Here is a 24,475-nt window from a genome sequence, read left to right as displayed (position 1 = left end):
TTAGGCCACTTATGACTCTGTCAAATTCCCATTCCTCATCTGACCCAAGGATTTATGCATGCCAAGGTTTCCCAGACCCCCAGTAACCAGGCTTTTATGAAAAAGCTGTACACTTGTGTCAAAATGAAGTTGTAGGGATAAGGGAGTAGGGGTTTTTCTGGAGCCAGAGACAGAATGCGTGTCTGAAGCTTGAGTCCGGGCTACATTTGTCCTGTTTCTTGGCAGGGTAACTGCAGTGCTGCACACTGATCTGGCTACAAAGCTGCTGCTATCTTAGCTAGCTTGCTAGGCTAGCTTGCTAAATGAGCTTCCTAAATGAGCTTCTAGGGCAAGCTGCAGGTACACTTAAGCAGATGTAACTTGGAAGAAAAAGTGGGATGTTATAGAGCACTGGCTAGGATGACTTTCCTCTTGCAAGATACGAAAGGATTAGTTTCAAGCTTTTGCAAGAATGTTATTTTATCCAGGAGAACTGCTTTAGAAGGAAAAAGTTCAATATGTTAATTGCAAAATATCCAGTAGCTCTCCACAGAAGCTAAGAGATGTAAGTAATGTAAGTGTAAGAAATGTGCCAGCACAGAAGCTTTTAGAGGCCTCTGGAACACTTAAGTATTGAATTTAGTATTTCCAGCTAAAGTTACCTGATGAGCTGTACATCTTTGGATTTAAAAGGCAGTGCAGAACTTGCAAGACAGTGGAAAAAATGGAGAACAGGAATGATAAAGTAACAAATTCAGAGGCAGAAAGGACAGAAGCACAGTTCGCCAACAGGGTCAAGAATGCTGTCAAAAATTCTTATTCCTGCAACAGCTTTTCCTTTGCAAAACCTTGCAATCAATAGCATGGTAAACTTGGCACCTTGAGATAAGAGTTAGGTAAATGCTACCTGTGCCAAAGCGGGAGCAGCAATCTCCGAGTAACTGAACAGGCTGCACGGGACAGCTCAGCAGCCTCATGGCCTTTTGTAACCCAGAGGGAATACAGCTTCAAGACTTTGCTTCGGCAAAGTACTTGAGAATGAACAGTCCTAGTCTTGTGTAGCAGAACACTTTGCATATTCAGCTTTAACCATGTGCTTGTGTACTCTTAAAGTCAAGCTTAACGATCTCCCCTGAACCTTTATCAGACAAAGCCTGTTTTTCTTAAATTCGCATTTTACCATGTGTAATACCACTTCTTTCCAGTGGAGGGAAAACGTGTACGTCTATCCAGCCTATTTTCCCTTTTCCCCACCGCCTTTCAGCAGGGCAGACCAAAGCAACTTAACTGACAGAAAACAAAGCATCAACAAATCGCGTTTACATTAAGTAATTTATTTTGCAATAACGGATACTAATTTGGAGAAACTTTCATTTCATGAGGGAAACAATATTCGCGCAGGAAGCCAATGCTTGTAAGGTTAGGGGTTTAGTAAGCACAGGTCCGAGTGCAGCCTGTGTATCCCAGTTTTTCCCTCTTCTTGTTTTTACCTCTGTCCCTATGGTTAATGACTAATAATGCTAACATGACTTGGCTAGACTTTGCAGAGCGAGGTAGGAAGCAGGACGCCTGCATGCAGGAGCAGTGTCCAGTGCGCATCCACTAAAAAACTGTGGGTGGGGAAAGCAGAGTGTGCACAATCCAATATATTTGACATTTGAGCACTGGTACCTTCATAATGCAATACCTATGTAGGGAAACTTAAAGGTTGTTGTTCTGTACTTTTGCTGTTTTGGGGGAGGTTCTAATAAAGCATGCATCCTCATGTTGACACTGTAAAATGAGTGTATATTTTGCTGTTATTTTAAGATCTGAAATGAGGAATGTTCAGAGACTGACACTGAAATAATTTATACTGTTACATGCTCTGAGAGTCATTTGTATTCAATCAACTAGACTTTGATTTTTTCCAGCAATGAAAGTAGGCAGAAATATTCTTAGTATGTTCCAACAAGGAAATAATACTTCAGAAATGTGTAAAAAACTAAGGATGAAGATCAGCATTTTTGCCTCTTCAGAATGGGAGAAATGCAAAACTATTCCACATTTCAAAACTTTTCTCCCGTGTACACACTTCACTCTTCAATAATCGCCTGTACTCAAACCTCTAGATTAGAGGTCCTGGACTACAATTGCTGTCAGGGGTCTCCAAAATTAATTTATATGTGTTTGGGTTGTTTAAGGAAATGCTTCTGCTTGTGAAAAGAACATTTTAGAACTGTCACCAGGCAGCTCTGGAGAGTGTCACTAGGCGTGTGTTCCCCACGCAAAAGGAGGGACAGGGTAGCTCCTTGGCACTGGGGGACGCACCCCAGTGACTTACACTGACCGTCTGTCACAAACCCCTGCTGCCCCACAAGCGGCAAGTCAGCAGAAGACACCTGTGTGCCGAGGTTCGCCTTGGCGCTTTCCCAGCCGGAGGGCAGAGCACCCTCTGCAGCCGCTCGGGGGGCAGCCTCCAGCAGCATTCACCCCCTCTCCCGCCGCGCCGCTGGGTTCCCGCGGCCGGGCACGACAGCGGAGGACTGCCGGACCCTGCCCGCTCCCCTCGGGCCGCCCCGGGGCCGGGCCAAGGCGGGGGGGCGGGCGGAGCGGTCCCCGGCGGGGGGCCGTCCCGCCGCGCCGGGGCGGAGCCGCCGCCCGCCATATAAGCCGGGCTCCGGAGCGCAGCCCGCTGTCTGGAGCGCGTCGGGAGCGGGGCGGGAAGGTGAGGCGAGGCTCAGCGGGCAGGACGGAGCCGGCGAGGAGCGGGGATGGAGCTGCTGCGGACCATCGCCTACCCGCCGGGCGGCGGCGGCGGCAGTGGCGGCGGGGGCAGTGGCAGTGCCACCAAGGGCTGCGAGGCGGCGGTGGGCAGAGCGGCCGGCGGCGAGTCGCGGAGGAAGAAGGCGGAGGAGCTGCCGCACCAGCACCCCCACTCCGCCGCCGAGGTCTCCCGGATTATAACCGACCCCACGACGGGGAAGCGATACTGCCGCGGCAAGGTTCTCGGAAAGGTAATGGCCGCGGCGGAGCGGGCGGCGGGGGATGCTGGGGTGCGCCGGGATGCCGGACCCCGACCGGCCCGCGGTGGGATTTGCCCTTGCAGTCCAGGCGCGGTGGGTCCGAGCACCCTTCCCGTCCCCGATTCATCGCTGTCCCTAATTACGAGCGGAATCGTGCCTTCAGCTCGGGCAAGCCTGCAGAAACGACTTCGGTGTTGCGTGCGGGGCCGGGGGGGGGGGGAAGCCGCAAGGCGAACCCTCAGATGGGCGATGGACCCGAGACCGGTCTTTTACCAAATTATCCTGTGCGAAGGAAGTTGTGCGCCTTGACTAATATGTGAGCTGGTGAATGACTAAGTGTGGGACTTATTTCATACCTGCTATAATTGCCTTTTTCTCGTGTGTCTCTCTAGGGTGGATTCGCCAAGTGTTACGAGATGACAGATTTGACAACAAATAAAGTTTATGCTGCAAAAATCATTCCTCACAGCAGAGTAGCAAAACCTCATCAAAGGGAAAAGGTGTGTGTGCATGAACGGCTTTTTTTTTTTATTTCTCAAACTCTTTGTGTGCTGGATTGCCCAGCCCTTTTCCTGAAATGGTTGTGGTACGAGCTGTCTGCTCAACCTTGTGGATGCAAGGCTAACAAATGCTTTTTTCTTTTTTTTCTCCTCTTGTCTCTTCAGATTGATAAAGAGATTGAGCTGCACAGAATGCTTAATCATAGACATGTTGTGCAATTTTACCACTACTTTGAAGACAGAGAGAATATTTACATTCTTCTGGAGTACTGCAGTAGAAGGGTGAGCATCAACTAGGAGAAATCCAGTATTTACTTACCTGGAATCTGCAACTAATTTAAATGTGTGATGTGTAAAAGGTATCTTTGTGGCTTCTTTAGTTGTCATTTCTCCATGCATTGATTTACTTCTCCTTAAGGTGAATCTTGTACGTGAATGTCCTGTGACATTTCTGCATTTGTTTTTCCTCTGCAGTCAATGGCTCACATCTTAAAAGCGAGGAAGGTATTGACGGAACCAGAAGTACGATACTACCTCAGGCAAATTGTGTCAGGGCTAAAGTATCTTCATGAGCAGGAAATCTTGCACAGGGATCTTAAACTAGGTAAGTTCTCCTCCTCGCCAACTTCAAAACACACTCCTTCAGTCCGGTCAGCGTTGTACCACTTTATGCTTGTATGGCGATAGCTTAATTAATAGAATCGGCTCAGTCTGTCCTCACAGTGGAAACTTGGAGTGCTTAAGGCATGATATTAAGCATTCCTGCTTTAAAAAAAAAAAAAAAAAAACCCAAAACAAAACTTGGCCAGCTTCTGGCTTTGAACAAAGTATGACTCAGCACCTGTGGCAAATGCATTCCTACCTTGCAAGAAAAGAGCTAACTGGCATTTCTCTCTGCTAGGTAACTTCTTCATTAATGAGAACATGGAACTAAAACTGGGTGACTTTGGCTTGGCAGCTAGGCTGGAACCACTGGAGCACAGGAGGAGGTAGGAGCCTCAACATGCAAAGTCTAGTAGTAAATGAAACCAAATTCATTTAGAGATGAAAAATCCTGTTCCATAGCAAAACCTAATTGCTTCTGGGATCAAGGCTTCCCCTTCTAGAAAACAGGCTGCTCTGATTTGACTTCTGCTTTCCTCTGAGCATTTGAATAATAGCAAATGCCGGAGGCAGGGTACCTGACTGACGAATAGTGCAGATAGGAGTCTGCTGTTCCTCTGTCACATAGATGCATTTCATGGTGTCTCCAATATTAACATTCATACAGCTCCTCTTTAGGAGTCTCTAAGTTCTTGTCTGAACTTGAGAAGAAAACCTGCCCTATGAAAAATAGCTTCTCACTTCTTTCTATCTGAAATACTAACAGGCTCTGTGGCCTCTTTGATTTGCAGAACAATATGTGGCACACCAAATTACCTCTCTCCAGAAGTCCTCAACAAACAAGGGCATGGCTGTGAATCTGACATCTGGGCCTTAGGCTGTGTAATGTGAGTACTTCACTACCTTTGAAATGAAATATTTCTGTTGCTGGCTTAGGCTTTTAAGAGTTCAAAGTGGATGCAGTACTGCATCAGTTTGCAGCCCTTTATACATGTCTAGCCCAAGTGCAGAAATTCTCCTTTGTGTTAGGAGGCAGACAAAGCCTTTTCAGTAGTTGTAGAAAAGTATGGTGGGTGTGTAAAATAAAATTGGTTTCCTTTGCTTTTAAACAGGTATACCATGCTGTTGGGAAGACCCCCTTTTGAGACCACAAATCTTAAAGAAACGTACAGATGTATAAGGGAAGCAAGATACAGCCTGCCTTCATCTCTCTTGGCACCTGCAAAACACTTAATAGCTAGCATGTTGTCAAAAAATCCTGAAGATCGGCCCAGTTTAGATGAAATAATTAGACACGAATTTTTCTTACAGGTTTGTACTGTCTAGTATTCTGGCTGAAAAAATGTCCACCTTAGAAATGCATTGTGGTCTAAAAATTATTTTTTGAATCTCATTTCCACAGGGCTTTACACCTGATAGACTTTCTGCTAGCTGTTGTCACACCGTTCCTGATTTCCATTTGTCAAGTCCTGCTAAAAATTTCTTCAAAAAAGCAGCTGCTGCTCTCTTTGGCAAAAAGGATAAAGCCAGATACTTTGACACACATAGTAAGTGGATTGTAGCTATGCTTGAAACTTATCTCTAATGCCATCAATGTCATGCTAGTAATGTACAGCTATGAGATGTAAGTACACATGCTCTGTTGCTATGTCCTCCCTGGGTTAGTTTTGACCTCTTTATCAATAAGTAGAGATGGTAGCCTGCAACTTACACCAACTGACATAAGTAAATGCTGTTTATGGCATACTGAAAATCTATATTGGGCATCTGTTAGTCTGTGGTCTCTAATGGTACTGTAGTTCTGGGAAACTGTGGCAGGTTTAGAAGAAGCTACTGAAGGGAGACAATGTGCTTTCTGCAGTTAACTTATTAGAGTTTCTGTAATTGAACAGTACTTCCAGATGCAGCATTAAGTATTTTTTTTTTTCCTGTATTACAGACAGACTAGCTAAAGAAGATGAAGAAATCTACAAGCTCAGGCATGATTTGAAGAAGACATCGATAACCCAGCAGCCCCACAAACACAGAACAGATGAGGTAAATGCAAGTGCAGTTCAATTCAAATCCAATAACAGTTGGGTGGAGTGGCTATAATTAAGTTATATTTGACTTGGATATCAGAGCTGGGGCTGTACACAGCATAATCAAGCTTAAATGATTAGCAGGAGTTGCTTTAAGAGGGCTTAGCAAAGCTTCACCAAAGTATGGTAGCCTTTGTAGGGAGACTATCAATTTTGGCTTTTGAGTAATTATAGTATTTGCCTAGAGTCCGTTGTCATCTGTGTGGTAACTTGTCTGCCAGGTGCTCTTTCCCAATATTCCAAATACAGGGCTTCAGTTCATGATTAACTAGGACTTCTTAAAGAATAAATCACTGAGATCTAACTCTTGGCATTTGGTGTTCAGACCTGCATGCAGCTGTTCTCTTGCTAGGGCAGGAGAGCAGAGGACTGATTAGTGTGTAAGATGCAAATTGAAGATCTAAAGGAATGGAAAGACCTGGTATGCTGCTTTAAGCTCAGTCTAACAGCAGCTCTTTGTACTTGCTGGAGACACTAATACCAGTTTCCCTAGAATTTATCATTTGTTGAGAGACGGGAGAGCCATGTAAAACTTGTGTATAAGTCTTGGCTTGTGTTATGTTTGATGTTTACATGTCTGACATCTCTCCTAGGAAATCCAGCCTCTTATCACAACAGTAGCGAAGCCGGGAGTGCTACCGGAAAATAAGCAGATTGGAGACTCTATTCGGATGATAGTCAGGGGAACTTTGGGAAGCTGCAGCAGTAGCAGTGAATGTAAGTGCAGCAAAACATAATTTCTAATTCTAAATCCCACCTTTAGTTTTCTCATGTCTCAGACTCAGAAGCTGGAAATAAACAGCTGCTTTCCTACCCACCCCTATTTTTGAGTCTCTAAATTTCAGAGCTAATATTTTGGAAGAATTAAAACTGGAAAGCTATAAAGGCTAAGCTTCTTAAAATTACAGTCTAGATAACCAAAACGTTTACAATGAAAGCCTGCTCTCTGTGTGTTCTTGTCAGTCTAATAATCCTTCTCTTTCAGGCCTGGAAGACAGTACCATGGGGAGTGTTGCTGATACAGTTGCAAGAGTGTTGCGAGGATGTCTGGAGAACATGCCAGAAGCAGACAGCATTCCCAAAGAACAGCTGACAGCATCCTTCCAGTGGGTTACAAAATGGGTGGACTATTCTAACAAGTATGGCTTTGGGTACCAGCTGTCAGATCACACTGTCGGTGTCCTTTTCAACAACGGGGCGCATATGAGCCTTCTGCCAGACAAAAAGTAAGAATGATTACAAAACCAAGAACTCTCTAAGGTGGTTTAAACATGAAAAGCTTTAATCTCATCTCTAACCTCCTTACTCTTTCTCCTCTTACAGGACAGTCCACTACTATGCTGAGCTAGGCCAGTGCTCTGTCTTCTCAGCCACAGAGGCTCCTGAGCAGTTCATTAGCCAAGTAACTGTACTGAAGTATTTCTCTCACTACATGGAAGAGAACCTCATGGATGTAAGTTCAGCACCTTCTGGATCTTGAGCTGTAAAAAGGCGCAGAATGTGAACTGAGTGATCAATGTAATGTCTGTTTCCTTTCCTAGGGAGGAGATTTGCCCAGCCTAACAGATGTGCGCAGGCCCAGGCTTTACCTCCTGCAGTGGCTTAAATCTGATAAAGCATTAATGATGCTCTTCAATGATGGCACGTTTCAAGTAAGTTTGGTAGCATTGCCAGAGGAAATGTTTCTAGAATACTTTATCCAGTTTTACAGTAATAAGTGCCAGAAATTGAGAGGAGAAAGTATACAAACAGGAACTTGTTTGTCTTTTACAGGTGAACTTCTATCATGATCACACGAAAATCATCATTTGCAATCAGAGTGAGGAGTATCTCCTTACTTACATCAATGAAGAGAGGATATCCACAACGTTTCGTCTGACAACTCTTCTGGTTTCTGGATGCTCGTTGGAACTAAAACACAGAATGGAATATGCTCTGAACATGCTGCTGCAGCGATGTAACTGAAGGAACTGACTCCGTTTAAACAAAACGGACCCTCTTGTTCACTGTGAAATCTACAGTGGGGATAGTGGAGCAGTGGGGATGGTGGAGCAACTAGTATGTTGATGATGGATGTGTGGTGGTACGAAAACTTGACTGTCCTAGTGTGCTGGGCACACATCTATTAGAAGCTTAAATCTACTGTTGGACTAAAATGGTGTGACAAGGAGTTCTTTGGATCATAGTTTTCCTTGCTTCATGTGTGTGTTAAAGATATTTTTGACTTGAACTCTGAGCAGAGTGTGACTGCTTGCTCTGTAAGACAGCATTTCTGATGGAGTTAAACTGTGAATACGCATCTGGAAGGGGAGGGAAGGGAGAGCTCCATTGTAATAAGCAGCTTCTGGCTGCTTAACTGTGAACTATGGCCATACTCTTTTTTTTTTTTTTTTTTTCCCCTTATTTTTCAAAAACACCCACACTTGTGGCTGGCAAAGTGCATTCCTTGTTAATATTTTTTTTATTTATTACAGCCTAAAGTGAAGTATTTATTACACAACATTTTTTTTGGATCTTGGCATTTTAAATATAAATTTCTTGGCAATAAAGAGAATGGAAATCTGAAGCATCATTCTCCACTCTTTTTACAAGATACCTTACCATGCTTTGCTATGCCAAAAATCTTGCAGGTCTGCTTTCCTTATACCATTTTTAAAAAGTCTGGTACAGGTCAGGATATGAATGTCAGGCTCTAACACTGAGCAGTTTGCCTGTGTCTATGGATCCTCATAGTCACAAACACCAATGTGCTGCTGCCAATTATGGAGCTTGCAGATGTAGGCCTTGACACTTTGTTATTGTCTGAGGGGCTAAAACCAAAAGTATGGATCTTTTCAAGATACGATATCCCAAAATTGATATTGATGCTTTGCAGTGACTGAAAAAGAACTTCTGCATGGTACTTGGACAGTAGCTATGATGATAAGCTTCCTCCTCTTACTTGCTGTGGAAGCACTGCTTTTACCCACCAGGAGACTGAAGTATCCTGACACCTCAATGGTAGAATGAATTATCCATACCTTTCAATGCCGCTTTATTGTGTGTGTGTTTCTGCCCTTGGTTAAATGGTAACCCCAGTAAAGTAAAATCAAAACAGAAGATGAAATGCCAACTTCTACTATATACTTTAGGCTTACTCTATTGAGTTGATAACATTGGACAACCACAAGTGTTACTAAGACCAAATACCATTTATGGTATGCCATAAGTTCTCTGTAAAGTAGCTCAAAACATCCTAAGGACAGTGTAGGGATGGCCTGCTGCTTGGTGCAATCCTACTGCTGATAAGAATACACTTACTAGAGCAATTGTTATCCAAAAGTGAAGGCAATGCCATTTGTCAGTTAAACTATGCAAATAGATGGGTTTTTTGAGGTCTCATGACTCAGTGTGGGGTGGGGAAATGTCTACTTGGGAGCTGGGCTTATTTCTCTCTTGATATTACGTAGCACCTGGACTTACATAAACAGCAATCTCCAAGGAACTGTTCTGATGCCGCAGCAAGCAGTTCAATGGTTTATTTGGATTAGTCTTTGTATAACTGAACGAGGGCTGTTCTGAAAGACAGATCTCCATTGCCATCAGTGTTTCAATCACAGCAGCGGAAAGCAAGGAGCAGGCAGTCAATGTAATAAAGTGCACACTGAACAAGATACAGATGTTAACCCAGAATGGTGAGCAGAGGAGGTATCACTGGCTTGCTTCATCTTGCAGCAAGTGTGTATAAATGTGATTGTTTTCCCTGTATTGAATACCATGCATTAGGTAATATTTATTTACTTCTCAAGTCTAGACAGGAAGACCTAATTGAGTTCTTCAGATGGATTCATTAATGTAACTCTAGGCAGTTCAGTGAAGTTAAATATATAATTGCTATAGTGAGCAGAATTCAGCTTCACAGCTGTCTGCTTTCTTCAAGGGATAATGACTGATTTTATTCTTGGGAGGCCATGACTGACTTAATTCTGCTGCACACATACAGCCGCTGTTGAGCCCTTTCCCTTACAAAGTAAGATCTCACTTTTCATTTATGACACCAGTAAGTATACAGTTTGTGTGCATTTGAAAAACAAAAATTACATGAGCTATAGTGCTTAACTTCAACTGGAAAAACAGTTGGTTTTTTTGATTGTGTGCTTAAGAAAGTATGAACCTTTACTTCAGCTGCTATAATTTCTTTAAGAATCAAAATAATTTTTCTATGGCTGGAATTCATTTGTTGGTGTAAGCAAATAAACTGACTTCAAGTGTAGGATGTTTAAAAGTGGATATAAAGGCCCCAGGTCCTATTGTAGGATGCTACTTGGTTGTGGATAGTTGTAATGCACCTCACTCAAATACAGTTAAGTGAATCAGTTATTTGTATGCAATGTGTATGTGTGGTACCAGGATGCTTGGTGCTTTCTAAATCCTTCTGTATTTTTCTGGTTAGTGCTCTGCATGCTTACCTCACTTTTTATTTTCATATTGCAAAATTGCGAGATGATTAGATCAGGTTAAGGAGAAATACCCGTTTTAAAGTACACTACCTTTGCTCTAGTCCCTCAGCCCAAGGAGGGAAAGCTGCTTTAAAATTTGTAATATAAGAACTTGCATCAGGTGCAAAGGTTCTGAAATTCTTTCCCAGGGTGGATCCTGTCTTAAGACACTGTAGTTCTCTAATTGACCTTCTTATGTGACCAGTCACGTAACACCCCTGTTGTAATTGCGCATATAGGAAGATTAATATTAGAAAGGTACTTGTCTACTCCTCTTTATAACAAATGTCTTACCTTCTCTTAAAAGAAAGTTATATGTTCTGGATTTTATGCTTTTCAGGCAGTGATCCTAATCTTTTATATTGAAAACGAGCAAACACAGCATAAGAGTTTAGTTTGGGAGCATATGTAGTTGAATGAAAATGTGGGGATTAAAGGATTAGGTGAAAGTTGACACATAGGTTTCACAGGTATTAGTGGTGGACACAGGAAATAACATTGCCAAGAAAAGAAATCTCTTGTACTCTTATCAAAACATCTTTTCAAAGGTTAAAAAATATTTTTGCATACATATACATATGTACTTGTGCAGCCCAGTGCGCTAAAACTAGCAAACAAGTTAAGGAAACGATTCAAATAGGTCATGCTTCAATGTCAATGTAATGTATTACACAGTGAAGCCACTCATCACTCAAGTGTTCTAGGGTATTCTGTAATCCGTTTAAGGTGTTCTGAAATTATTCCATTTCATTAAATCACTTCATACACTCTATATGACCAAAAAAAAAAAAATTCAGGTTATATGCTTCTCTGCAGTATTGAACAAACTTTCTGACATTGTGCAGGTTATTTAGGAAACTAGAAAAAGATTCAGTCATTTTAAAACTATTTCATTATTTCTGAAAATAGTCAGATTGGAGAATGATCCTTCAGCTGTGAATCTAACATCACTAACTGTGAATTTCCTGCCTTATTAGATGGATTCTGAATGTAAACGTGAATTTTCAAAAAACCCTTATAGGTTCTTATAGGTAATTATGAACCCCCAACTAGATGCCTACCTAAGGGATCAACCAGAATCATACATGGCATAGGCCATAGCTTTTTTCTTTTGGTCTGGTTTTATACTCTTTATGCCTTATTAAAATCAATAGTGGCAGAGATGTCTTTAATTGGCACAATGTTAGACCAATACATACAAATTACGAGGTTAAACTCCATTCAGACACATAGTATTGGAAACGAATACCATGGTTCATCAGTGTTTGGAAATTAGTATAATAGAATGTAATGTGTAAATTAGCTTTGAAATTGAAACAAAATTGATTTGAAAGATTCTGTCATACTGACATAGAATTATGCTAAGTTTGAAACTGTTGCTGATTGTTTTTTAACTTGTCTGCCATGAAATCATGGGGAAAAAACTTTTCACATTGTCCGTATCATTTAGATGTGATCTAAACAAGAGTAAGGTATTACCTTGATTGACTATTTACTGCTCTTTCCTACTTAGTATTTGCAGAAATACTTTAAACTGTCATGATGGAAACATAAAAGAGTTTATGAAATTAACCGTACCTTGCACAGAGGCATTATTGGTACAAAACTGACCCAGGTAAGGAGTTACTAAACACTGTTTCTTCAGAGGTTAAAAACCAGGTATTTTAATATAATAATAAGGTACTTTACAGATACCTCCATGAGGGATTCTGAGTGGAAGAACTGAATGAACTTCCAGCACTTCGCCAGAATGTAATGCTGCCTTCTTTTGTGGCAGGCCAGAAGTGAAGATTACTCCATGCTCTGCCTCCCTTACTTATCTTGAATGATCATGAAAATGACTCCTTATTTTCCATTGATAATTTCAAAAGTCAGATAAAGGTCACGGTGGAACAACTGTGCCCCATGAGTGGGTGGGCAGCTGTCTCTCCATATGTGAAGAATCTTAGGCAGAGGTGGACAAAAGAAAGCGGAGGGGTCAGCTAAGAGCCCCAGACATGCTCCATGCTCCATTTCTCCTCACTGACCCTTCCCAATGACTTCAGCACAACTTCCATAGTCTTCCCACCAGAGAACAATCCCAATCTCTTAGTCCAGAGAAATACTCTGGCTGTGGATATTGAATGGATAAATAGTTCAGATTAAAATTCTGTTTAATTTAACAACTGTCTTTAAAAAAAAATTAAAGCTAGATAGTTGTTTCATGGCATATTTAGTGCTTTACTACTATTATTACTAGAGGTCTCAAATAACCCTTTTTCTCTTTCTGGAGATCTCTTTTCTACCCTTCCTCTGATTTTCTGTTCTTTTTTTCTCAAGATCCCACCCTGGGAAATAAACACCAGTTCATTTCAATTATTTACCAGGATTTAAGATCTTTGGGGCTGATAACCTGTCACAGAGCTAGGTCTTCCTAGGCAAAGATGACTCCAAAGTGCTATAGTAATTCAAATAACCCATTTAGAACCTGGTCATCTTGGACTTCATTCCTGTGGGCCATTCTTCTGAAGGACTCAGTTCCCAGTGTATCACATCAAATGACCACCACATCAACACTGTTAACAAAGTGAATAAAAGAAGCTTTGAGGTCACCTTTTCGATCTTACTGCAGACTCAGGAAGACCTCACCTGCTCCCACTTGTGTTTCAAACACTGATTTCACAGACACAGCATTAGAATCAAATTGATCGGTGAAGTCTGACAATTTACAAAAGTTCTACACATACGACATTTTCTGCTCTTAAAAGTAGCCTCTGTAATTTATAACTTACGGTGATAAGACTTTTTTCCTTAATTATTGTAAATAAAGACTTTTAAAAGTTCAAAGGAGGTTTATCGGTTCACTGGAGGAGAGAAGGAGACAGGGCTCTTGTAGTGGGATTCTGGGTCCAGTGGATGAAGACTACTGGTTCTGGTGGGAGGACAAGAGGGAAGTATAGCGCATTATAAAGTAGGCTGTGGCAGAGAGGATAGTCAATGAGAGCAGAAGAAAGGAAGCAAGGTTATGCTATCAAAGCAAGTTTAATCTTCTAAGGAAAAAAACCAATTTGCTTATCATCCTCAAGGCCGGCTTCTCATGCCTGCAATCAAATTAAGTCATGGATAGCTGCAGTAAAAAATGCATGAGAGGTACAATAAGTGGATAGAACAGGAAAGGCCGGACTTTTCAGTACAGGGAATCCAAGGCAGCTGAGACAAGTTCATGCTAATTTAAATGCCTTTTATTATATATTAGCACAGGCTGCAACAGTTGTATATGATGTTTTACATAGCAAATGAAAAAAAACACAAAAACCTGGCCTGATTTTCAGGTGCCCTGACCTCTCTTAGGGCTGAGCACCTATGGAAATGAGAGGGGATGGTCTCTGCTTACAATCGAGGCTAGATATCTTGTAACAGGACATGGGGCCTGATAGTCTCAGGAAGGGGTTATGGAAAGAGGAATGTACACAGAGTGATTATAGGATTATTCAGTAGTATATGATGCTGTTTCTGTCGCTCTAAGCATTTACACTGAGCTTCTCATTCTCACATCTGATCATCTCCCCATCATGTCAGTTCCTTCTTGTTATTGTTAATTATAAATAATTAGAAGGTTAGCTCAGAAGGGTGAGTCATGGCACAAGAGGGTATGTGGGAATATGTGGGTTTACAGAGGGGTTCTGGAAAAAGTGAGGGAGCTCGTAACACCAGGAGGAAGGGAAGGTGTTGGAGAACCTTGACTTGGGGGAGGGAGGCCTGGGGAGGAAAGATGGAGGAGGGCCGGCTGGGGCAGCTGGTGGAGGGGAGATCCTGGGAGGCAGAGGCACACATATTGGGCCCTCCCCCAGCGCAAATGTGTTGTGAAGGAAGTGGAGGCAGGGAGGAAGGAGAGAGCCAGGTGAGGTGCCTGGTGCGGCAGGGGCAGGCCCCAAGGAGCCGGGGCCAGCCCTTGGAGTGTTCTAGCTGCAGGCCCAGGCCTGGAGAAGGCCTGGGGCAGGCCCAGGGGAAGGCAGCCTCGCAGCAGGCCTGGAGGAGGAAGGCCTGAGGGAGGCCTTGCAGCAGGCCCAGGGGAGGGGGGACTCGCAGCAGGTCTAGGGGAGAGAGGCCTCAGAGCTGGCCTGGAGGGGGAAAGCCTGAGGGAAACCTTGCATCAGGACCAGTGTGGGGGAGGCCAACTTTCAGCCACCTTTGCCACACAGATGAGGGTTATTGTGAGGTTAAGGAGAGGTAGAAGAGGAGATGGGAATGGAGTGGGGCAGGTGAAAGCAGGAGGCACACAGGGAGAATGAATTCCCCTCCATGTAATGAAAGAAGGTGCTATGTCTGGAGGCAGGACACTTACTACACACAATATGCATCTCTGAGGAAATTAAATGTGAAGTAAGTGTTTAGAAAATTTTCACATTCTCAGTAAAACAAAGGATTAACAATGATCCAGTTAGATTAGAGGTGCTAACACTGGGGACCAGTATGGTAAGACAATGCATTAGTCCTCTGAGTCACTGGTTTCGTTCTCACATGGGCCTTTATTAACTGCAAATCTTTACCTCCTGATGGTTGCCTATGGACTATGTGAAATGAGTTGGTGGCTCATTCCTGTTCATACTGAGAAGGTATCCACATTACAAAAATCATCACTGCTAATTACAAGCCATTTGCACTAATTGGTATCCTTGCTGGAAGGCTTCAGAGGGAAGAAGGCTAATGACTAAACAACAGGCATAGCAACTAAAACACCCTGTTTCCATGAAGCTGCGCTCCTGACTGGTCAGGGACTATGTGGGGTGGGTGACCAGGGATACGGTTGTTGCCTGAGGTGTGTAAGATATGGGTGGCCTTTTTAGAATCAGCCACTGGTTTTCTGAGCCTAAGATTTCAGCTGTGACGGGGATTTGTGACTTTTGTAAGCTGTACCTGTTCTGTACAGAGCTTCCTATGTCCAAGTATTTTACCATAGTTTATTTTCTGACTTTTTGGATGTTGTTGCTTTCATTTGATTGTCCATCTGCATAAATGACAAAGTAAATTATTTCTATTTTCTAATCTATCCATAATAAGTGAGAATAGTGTCTTCTTAATAGATTACTTTTGCCTCAGGCCTCCCTTTTCAGATAGTTTCAGATGTAGAAACCCCATAGAAAGTCATTGTAACCGTCCATCCTTCAATGAGAAGAATAAAATGAAGCAGCAAACAGTAAGCCACCTGTCTCTGGGATTTACTAGTTACTACCTTTGCATCATACAGCATCTATATAACTGGAGAAGCAGGGGGAAAACCGCACATATTAGCTAACCTAAGTAATAGCAACAGCAAATATACCACTCAGCCAGAGCGTGAATGTTTCCTGTGTATCCAGGTATCACAAATTTGGCATAGAGATCTCAGATAATCTGAAACATTTGGAACAACAAGCAGAAGGACAGTTTATGGGATAAACAGATTTCAGGGAGGCGTATGGAAATTGAAAATACAGTTACCTGAAAAGAGTGACAACTCAGCAACATGAAAATGGGGCCTTGCCCAAAATGAGAGTCTGTAGCCGACAGTCTGGTTCCCCTTCTTGAATGTTATATCCACACAACTCATACCTGGAGTGCTGAAGGTCCCCTTGGAAATCTGTTTAGTATGTAGGGGCTCTTCTGCAGGGCTTCCCAGTTCACAAATTGTTCCTGGATACTAGCACACTTCTATGCGGAACAAGCCTGTTGGATAAGGAGCACTAGTATGTCCATTTTGCAAAAGTAAAACAGAGCTTACAGGGAATTTGTTTATCAGTTTGAGATCTCTTTCCCCAGTGTTTCTCAAGTGTTCAGAGTTCTTACAAGTATTACTCCTCTTCTTGCTCAGCATTTCTCATAATCAAGTCTCAAAGTAGGAACCTGGAGGATGAGTAACTTGCAACTAGTGGTGACCTTGCTTTTGGGGGAGGGGAAAAAACCAAAGCAGCCAAACTCACAAAAGGATCCTATTGTCAGACATGGCATATTCTATTTAACCATGGTGCTTTCCACAACTGTGGATTTATGCTGTGGACTTAATGAAACCAGGGTCTTGGAAAAACAAAGGGTGATCCTCTGAACATGTAACCAGTTTATGTTGTACGAATAACCTTTGTTGTACTGTTTCCTAAGTTTGACTATTGGACATTGCAATTGTAATTATGTTCAATGGCAGAGGTTTATAAATGCTGTTTGTTTAACCAGTTGGGACTCCGCTAAACTAGAGAATGGAGGAAAATGTAATCAGTGTATTGTCTGCCATTTCAAAGACTTTTAGAAATTTCATTAAGTTAATTCTCTCTTTGATAGCCTAAAGAAAGAGCGTTTTCATGTTTGTAATTTCAATACCACTTATAAAAGGCTTTCTGAGTTCACTAGAGAGAACGCATCAGTTATCCAATGTTTTCTACTAGACAACAGATGTAAAACAAAAACTCTAAGTCCTTTAAATCTCATGCTTTCCAGAATGCTTACAAAGTAAGATTATAGCAGGAAAAGAGAACAATCAGAATGACTCTACCTAATATTACCTAGGGGTGAGTAAATCCATAACAGTTTTAAGATAAATTTAGAAGAAACCTTGCAGTATTTCACATACTGCATGGCAAATTGCAGCACAGATTTGACATCTTTTCTGAGCAGACCAATAAAGAAATGTAAAGAAGTTTTATCATTTTGGCTGAATTTGACTTAATGGTCTCATTTAAAGAAGGACTCTGTCTATAATGAATGCTTCCCAAAAATAAAGGAAGGTGAAATCATTACCTAATTTAAATGGAATAGACACTCCTTATTGCCTTAGGTGCTTATTATGGGTAAATCGTGCTCACTTGGGTCACATTAGCAGTTCCACTGATATCAGGAAAACTGCACTGAGAAAGGGAAGCTGTATTTGTTGCCAGTGCTCTCATTAGGTAAGGGCCTGAGATAGCAGATCTCTTGGAATGTGACTAGTACTGATGATTTCTAGGGGTGGTTAAGTCTCTTTCTGAAGAGAAAGGACGTGAGATCCCTTCCCCTGAGGGACTTGCAGTTGCCACCAGTGGCTGCTGTCCTCTGCAAAACCCTTCTGATTTCAGGAAATGTTGAGACAGGCCCAAGGAGCTGAGTTAGTATGTCCTGTTGCAGCAGTGTGAACTAATTATAGACACAGAATAATTGTTGAGTAATAAGGTGGTGAGGAATGACATGAGGAACAACAATAAGATTATGTGGTCACTTGGCAAGGGATGGTGCTTAGTATAATGCAGTTAAGGGGGTTTATTTGTTTGTTTGTTGTTTTATTCTAATTTGGGCGTATATCCTATTTGGCTAGTGTTATTAAGGTATTGTGAAAGGAGTGTGTCTGGGGGACGGACTTAAGAGAATTCAGGACAGTCAACTTGCAGAACAACTCAGGACAGGCACTCCATGCAGAGGGCGTGATATGGAGAAAACACAGAGGTGCTGTTGGACCAAGATAGAGAGACCGATGACATTTGCAAAGTAGGGGCCATAGGTCATTGGGTCACACCCCCACGTAACAGGACACAGCGAAGTGGTTATATGGCCTGATCTGACACCACTAACTAAGGTCAGTGAACCATTTGCCCAAATAAGAAGCATGATCAAGTCCAGAAACATGACTTTTGAGAGAACGTCTCCATAGGCAGAACCAGATGGGCCTGAGCTGATGCTCCGTTTTCTCCGGGCTGGTCAGAATCAAGCATCTCTGGTTCTCATAGCTGTCATCCCAAATACACCCTGAAAAAGGACAGTTTGGGTATGGCATAGCTATATGGCTTGTGAGCAGAGCTGGCTTACACTCAGGCTGTTTGGAATGGGCAGTGGTGATCACACCTGGTGTGCCAATCTGTGTAAACATACTGACTCTGCCACTAACTCTGAAATCTTCAGTTTCAAACCTGAGCGTTTTCACAAAGTATTTAAATTTGCAACAAATGGGTAATTCTAAACATGTCCTCTGAAGTGCGAATTTCACTATTGACACATACCACCTGGAAGCACACTTCAAAGAATATGCTCCCCCCCCAATCCCTTGCCAGTAGCATGGCTTGAATATGCAGTGGATGACCTCTGGAGCAAAGATGCAAAGGCCAGCTTGTGAAAAGTTGGGTTTTGAGCATGATTCTTGTGGTTGGTACTGAGTCCCTCGGGAGAACTAATGCAAAATTTGCCACCTCCTGTGAGGCATGAGACTTGCCTTTTTTGAGCTGTGGAAAGTGGTAAAAGCTACTTGTACTTGATCTGTTTCATGAATGCTCCTAACTTTTACTACCCCTCCTAATTTTGGACTATTTTTCTTTTTTTTCCTTTTTTTTTCAGCGTGAAAAGCTGATGTGGAGAGCTTCCAAATTCACACAGGCAATAGCTGTCCAAAATTCCTGTTAAGAAGTTTTGTCTGATCATATAAGTTCATACTCAGGTGCAAATTCCAGATAAGTCCTGTTTCCTTTCTGTACTAGTTCCTGTGCTAGATCTTCTTACTCTCTCTTCAAAGCCTCCTGAGATATTTTGCTCTTTCCAATGCAATAGCACAAGTTAGATGGAAGTTGATCTATCTGGACATGGCTCCATTTCCTTTTTCTGTGAAGGAATGTTCTCAAGACAATCTAAGAAAGCTGATTTAAATATTGAGAGAAATTGTCTTTTTATGTTAGAGCTGCTAAGTGTTTACAAGTGTTCAAATGTGAGTCAGTATGAACAAACATGCTATTGTACACACACGGCAAGTCTGATCCTGGATTTATTGTATGGGAAATATAGTTAACTCTGGATCAGTCTGCTCTGTATCAGTTAGGGAAATGTGGGATACTAAGCACTGGGAAAAACTAGCCAGTTACTGCAAAAATATGAGAAAAGCCCTCTTTCTTATGTTGTGGTGTTTTGGTTGAGTTTTGGTGGTTTTTTTTAATATACTAAGTAAGACCTAGTCATTTAATACAGGACATTCTGTTACTGTCTAGGACGACCTGAGAGGCATGGCTGGCATCCCACCTTTTCTGTGCTTCTTTACCAGATGCTTTCATTGACATCTTAACTGATTCTTACTTTGGTGTTTTATTCTGTAGTCTTTGTAGTTTGCCTACAAAGATATCATGCACCTCTGCTGTGAATGCACATGCCTTTGGCTTCCCCTTCATCTGATGTTGTTGGAGTTCCTTAGAAAACACTGGATTTTTTTGCCTACCACACAGTCTTATTCTTTGCTCTTATTCTTTTGCCAGGTAGAACTTGATCAGTGCTGATGCAGTCCACAAGTCAAACAATCCTTCCCTGGTTAATGTGGTTTATAAATACTATGTACAGCAAAATATAAAATTGTAATAAGATGACTAAAATCTCATTAATTACAGAAAAAATGATGCCACTCAGAGCTAAATTTTTGATGTCTTGAATATAAGAAGTTCTTCTTTACCCAGGTTAAAAGGAAGATACGTTTTTCAGGGAGTGGGTGGACATTTCTGGTTCCTGTAAGAAACCTCATTAAACAAACAAAATTGAGACACTCAGATTCATTATTCTCTTTTGAAAATCTAAGAGTGTTGTCATTATGCTACCAGATAATTTAACACTTCTTCTAACACATTGTTCTGTTTATCTGCAGCTACTCAGCTAGAAGAGTCATTAGCTTCTACATGTTAAATATCTCCCATTTTCTTTTTGTGGTTTGCACTTCTACTCTATTTTCCAAATTAATTTTGTATTGAAATTGATGACACTAAAATCTACTTAGCCACTTTCTCTGTTTCAGTTTTTATTCTCTCTCACAAAATGTAGAGTAATTTATTTTTTTGTTTACCCCATGAAAGAGCGAGAATGAATGCTACTCTCAAAAATAAAACGTCCTATTCATCTTTTATTTGTGTGAATCTACAAAACTGGGTTATATCTGGAAAGGGTAAAAAACAAACGGGGAAACTATTTTCAGTGTGGCCAAGTGAAACTAAAGAGTTAAATTCTGACAGCTTTCTTTCCTTGAGTTTTGTCAATTTTGAGTGGGATTGCATTGCCATTTCCTGCATGATGGAGATTGTGATGATTTCTGTGACCTTTTGTAACCTTTATAGGTAATTTAGGGAAGTTCATCTAGAGGAATAGTGAAGAAATCTTAGAGAATAAATGAGATGCCTTGAGTAGAAAGCTGTGGGAGCACAATGCCCCCTCACTTTTCGTTCAGATTGTTTGGTTCGTTTGTTGTTTTTTTAAATTTATTTTATTTTATATAGCGTCATCCAGATAAAACCTGGGTAAGTACTTTGCAGGACAGTGCGAGCTTCCTATGGATAGTCAAATGGTTAATTCACAGATTAAATTGAAGTTTAGAGTGTGCTCCTCAACAACAGAGCCAATTTGCATGAGGGAGCACAATAGTGAAAAGGAAAATTGAGGCATTTTAAAACTAGTTAGTAAAATTGTGGTGTACATTGAGCAGATTTCAGGAGTAGGCTGAGAAGGAGCACAGTGTTTACTGATCCCCCCCGTGAGGCTACAGAGGCATACCATGTGTGCCATGCCTTAGAGCCTCGCTTCCCAGCCCTCTTGTGGCAACGCTCTGAGATCTTTGCCCTGCTGTGCAGGTACTCTGAGGACACGGGAAGAATTTCTTGCCAAACACTTGTACATACATCCTATTAACTCACAGTTGGCTAACCGGAGAGGATTTCTCCCACTGGGAATAGATCCTGAAACATTATCGTTGGGCATAAAAGCAACCACAGAATATTTTTTTCTTTTTTTTTTCCAAATAGGAAGGTAATCATATGAGTACTCCACATTCTTTCCCAGCATAGGCATATATATGATATTAGTAGTATAAATAAGTGTTTTTAGACTCAAGGTCTGATAAAGTCTCTTTATCTGGAAAAGGAAGTTGTAACACAAGATTAATTCTCATACACGTTTGAAAGTACCAAGGGTATTTTGGTAGAAATTTGGTAAACTTCACTGGCTCACATCTCAATGGTTTCATGGGACTTTGCCTTTGGATTACTTATAAGCTGTTTCTTATTTGATATTTTCTTACTTTGAGGCTCTTCAGAAGTTTCCTTTAAGTTCACACATAAACACATTGGCTGTATCAGACCTGTTAGAATTACTAACTACTCTGCCATGTCCTTCTATGACACTGGCCAGTATAAGAAGTATAAATCATTGTTCACATGGCACTGTCAAGTAACATTTCTTTTAGTGATACTGGTAAGCAAGTTTCTTAACATGAGCTTTTGCAGGACTTTCAAAGTAATACTAGACATTAATATTATCTTTTTGGTGTGTAAATGGAAATCTGTCTTAGATTCATGGATGGGAAAGTAAAACTTCTCTGCACTCTTCCAGGTTCCATTAACAAAACAATGTCATGAACAGTCAAGTGCTTTTCCGGTCTGTACAAATACTTTGGTGAAGTCTAAGCTGTCAGAACAATATAGCAGTTTTTATTTATTTTTATACAACAGATTTGTAGGGCAAGACTCAGGATGTCTTTCTCCTGTTGCCCACACAGAAATGAATGTATTTCTACATATGTGAATTTCAAGTAAGTGGACTCTCTGTTTGTGACAGAATGATCTTTATTATTGTAGGAGGTTCTCTGATTCTTTGAAGGGTACTTGCACTTTTCGAAGTGCAAATTCCTAAATTCCTTTTTTTTTTTTTTTTTTTTAATTCAAACTGGTAAAAAGCAAACTTTGTTCTAGGAACCTGGTTCAGAAAAAAAGATTCAGCTGTACCTGCCCATAAGCCTCTGTCACATATGCAGATCTGAAGGATGTGTGAACAGTCTTAGAAAAATTTAGGGTGAAAGAGACTTCTATTGACCATCTAGTCCAAGCTCCTGCTCCAGGCAAGACAAACTTAACTGGTGCACCAGTTTGCTTAGGACCTTGTCCACTCCAGTTTTGAAACTCTCCAAGGATGGAGATCCCACAGTCTCCCTGGGCAACATGTTCCAGTGCTTAACCACTCTCATTGTGAAGAATTTTTTATCTTACATACAACTGTGATTTCACTTGTTGTAGCTCTTGTCATTTTGTTGTCCATATCCAAAAGGGTCTGGCTCTATCTTCACTATAATGGTCCCTCAGACAGTGGAAGACTGCAGCTAAATTCTCCCTTAGCCACTTTCCTTTGAGTATTGAGTACTCCCCCCGTTTCATGTCATCCATGAACTTGCTGAGGGCGCAGTTCATCCCATGGTCTCTGTCCTTGATGATGATGTTGAACAATATTGGCCCTCACATCAGCCCCTGAGAAATGCTGCTTCTAACTGATGGTTATACTTTCAATGATAAACGACTGCAATGGTAAAACCCTGCTTACTAGCCAGTTCTTCAGCTGCCTTGCAGCCTGCTTATCCAAAACTCATCCTTAGCTTTGCTATAAATGTGCTGCGGAAGGCCACACCAAAGCCTTGCCAAAGTCAAGGTAAACAACATCCACTGCTCTCCCCTCATCCACAGAGCCAGTCATTTCTACAGAGACGACAATCGGGTGGGTCAAGTTGGCTTTGGCAAATCCATGCTGGCCACTCCCAGAATGTTGAACAAGGACATTATCCCATGCTGAATTGTAAAAGCACCTACAAGAGACCTGCATACAGGTTCCTGGATGCTGGCCATCATGATTTCTTCCCCTTCCTGCCAGTCACATAATGTCACATACATGTCATCCCTCTAATGGACAGGAAAAGGTCTTCTCTATTCTCTGGCATGCCTCCTCAACCTTCTCTAGTTATAGACTGCTCAAGGATTCTTGGGTGTGGAGGATTATACACAGGCCATATCGGTGGACCACACTCCAGTGTGCTACAGTATTATTATGAAGAGGTTTTGCTAGTTTATGGAAGTAACAGCTTATACAATCCATACTATTACCCGGCAGTCCTTTCTGCTAGCGAAGTATAAAATAGTTCTTAGGAGAAAGAAGGTCCTCCCTCAGCGGGTACAAAGTTGGTAGATGAACTCTGAAGAGAAATTTGTGATAGATGTAACTTTGGTGCATATCTGGTGTTGGACTGATGCCCAACAGTCTGGTCTTTCTTGGCTCATTTTGTTACTGGCACAGAGAGGGAAGCTGCTGGCAGGGTTTTGGGAGAAAGGCTGCTGTAGGCAACTACCTTGAAGTGAGGTTTCAGATCTGTTAACCTTTAAAAAAACAGAACCACTTCTTTACAGATTGGGAAAGTTGTCCAAGGCCTTCAGAAGTACAAAGTTTAAGACTTGTCCTTTTTGGTATTTCTTTTTGGTGAGTTTGGCAAGCTTCTATACCTGATTTAGCAGAAATATTTGAAGGTGCCTTGTCTTCATGATTATCCTGGGATTATGGATCCCACTTGTGGTAAACAGGTAATGGTTATGCACTTCAGTGCTCAGTATTTTAACACTTTGATCTGTTTCAGAGTTGTCACCTTCAGACCTGTTTGGACCATTTTGCTGATTGGACTTTTTGAAGCAATTAAACAATTGTGTCTCATTTTTGCATTTTGGTGGTTGAGGCTTGAAATAAACGTTCATTGTATGATCAGAATGTTAATTTCATTTGTCTGCTTGCTGCTGGCTTTTAAGCCTTTTGCTATAGAGCAAGGCTTGATTTTTATTTTACGTGGTACTTTGAAATAATAAAATCAGGAATTTCAAAACCTTTTAATAAGCATTTCTGTGAGTTTTATAAAAAAGCATTTTACTCTTAACCCAAGGATGTTAAGTGCTATATTTCCAAGGTGAAATCTACTATAACACCTTATTGTCTGTGAAGATACAGATGTTCTGTCCAGTGTATCCATCTGTTATTTAACAGCCTGGATCTTTTGGAATTACCCTAGTGTATATATTAACATTCTCCAACAGTAA

General features: G+C 41.5%; 1 protein-coding gene across 1 annotated transcript; it reads left to right on the top strand.

The window, feature by feature from the left end:
• Nucleotides 1-2,652: 2,652 nt before the first annotated feature.
• PLK2 (polo like kinase 2) lies at nt 2,653-10,532 on the top strand. Its single transcript, XM_074165835.1, has 14 exons — nt 2,653-2,975; nt 3,377-3,484; nt 3,650-3,766; nt 3,959-4,088; nt 4,386-4,473; nt 4,879-4,974; nt 5,200-5,398; nt 5,490-5,634; nt 6,027-6,124; nt 6,762-6,885; nt 7,154-7,394; nt 7,492-7,621; nt 7,710-7,820; nt 7,942-10,532. The coding sequence occupies exons 1-14, from the start codon at nt 2,733-2,735 to the stop codon at nt 8,131-8,133; spliced, it is 2,022 nt and encodes a 673-aa protein (XP_074021936.1). The 5' UTR covers nt 2,653-2,732; the 3' UTR covers nt 8,134-10,532.
• The last annotated feature ends 13,943 nt before the right edge of the window (nt 10,533-24,475 follow it).

Source organism: Numenius arquata, chromosome Z (assembly GCF_964106895.1).
Source record: "Numenius arquata chromosome Z, bNumArq3.hap1.1, whole genome shotgun sequence".
Classification (NCBI taxonomy): domain Eukaryota; kingdom Metazoa; phylum Chordata; class Aves; order Charadriiformes; family Scolopacidae; genus Numenius; species Numenius arquata.
This window is presented reverse-complemented; position numbering and strand designations above follow the sequence as displayed.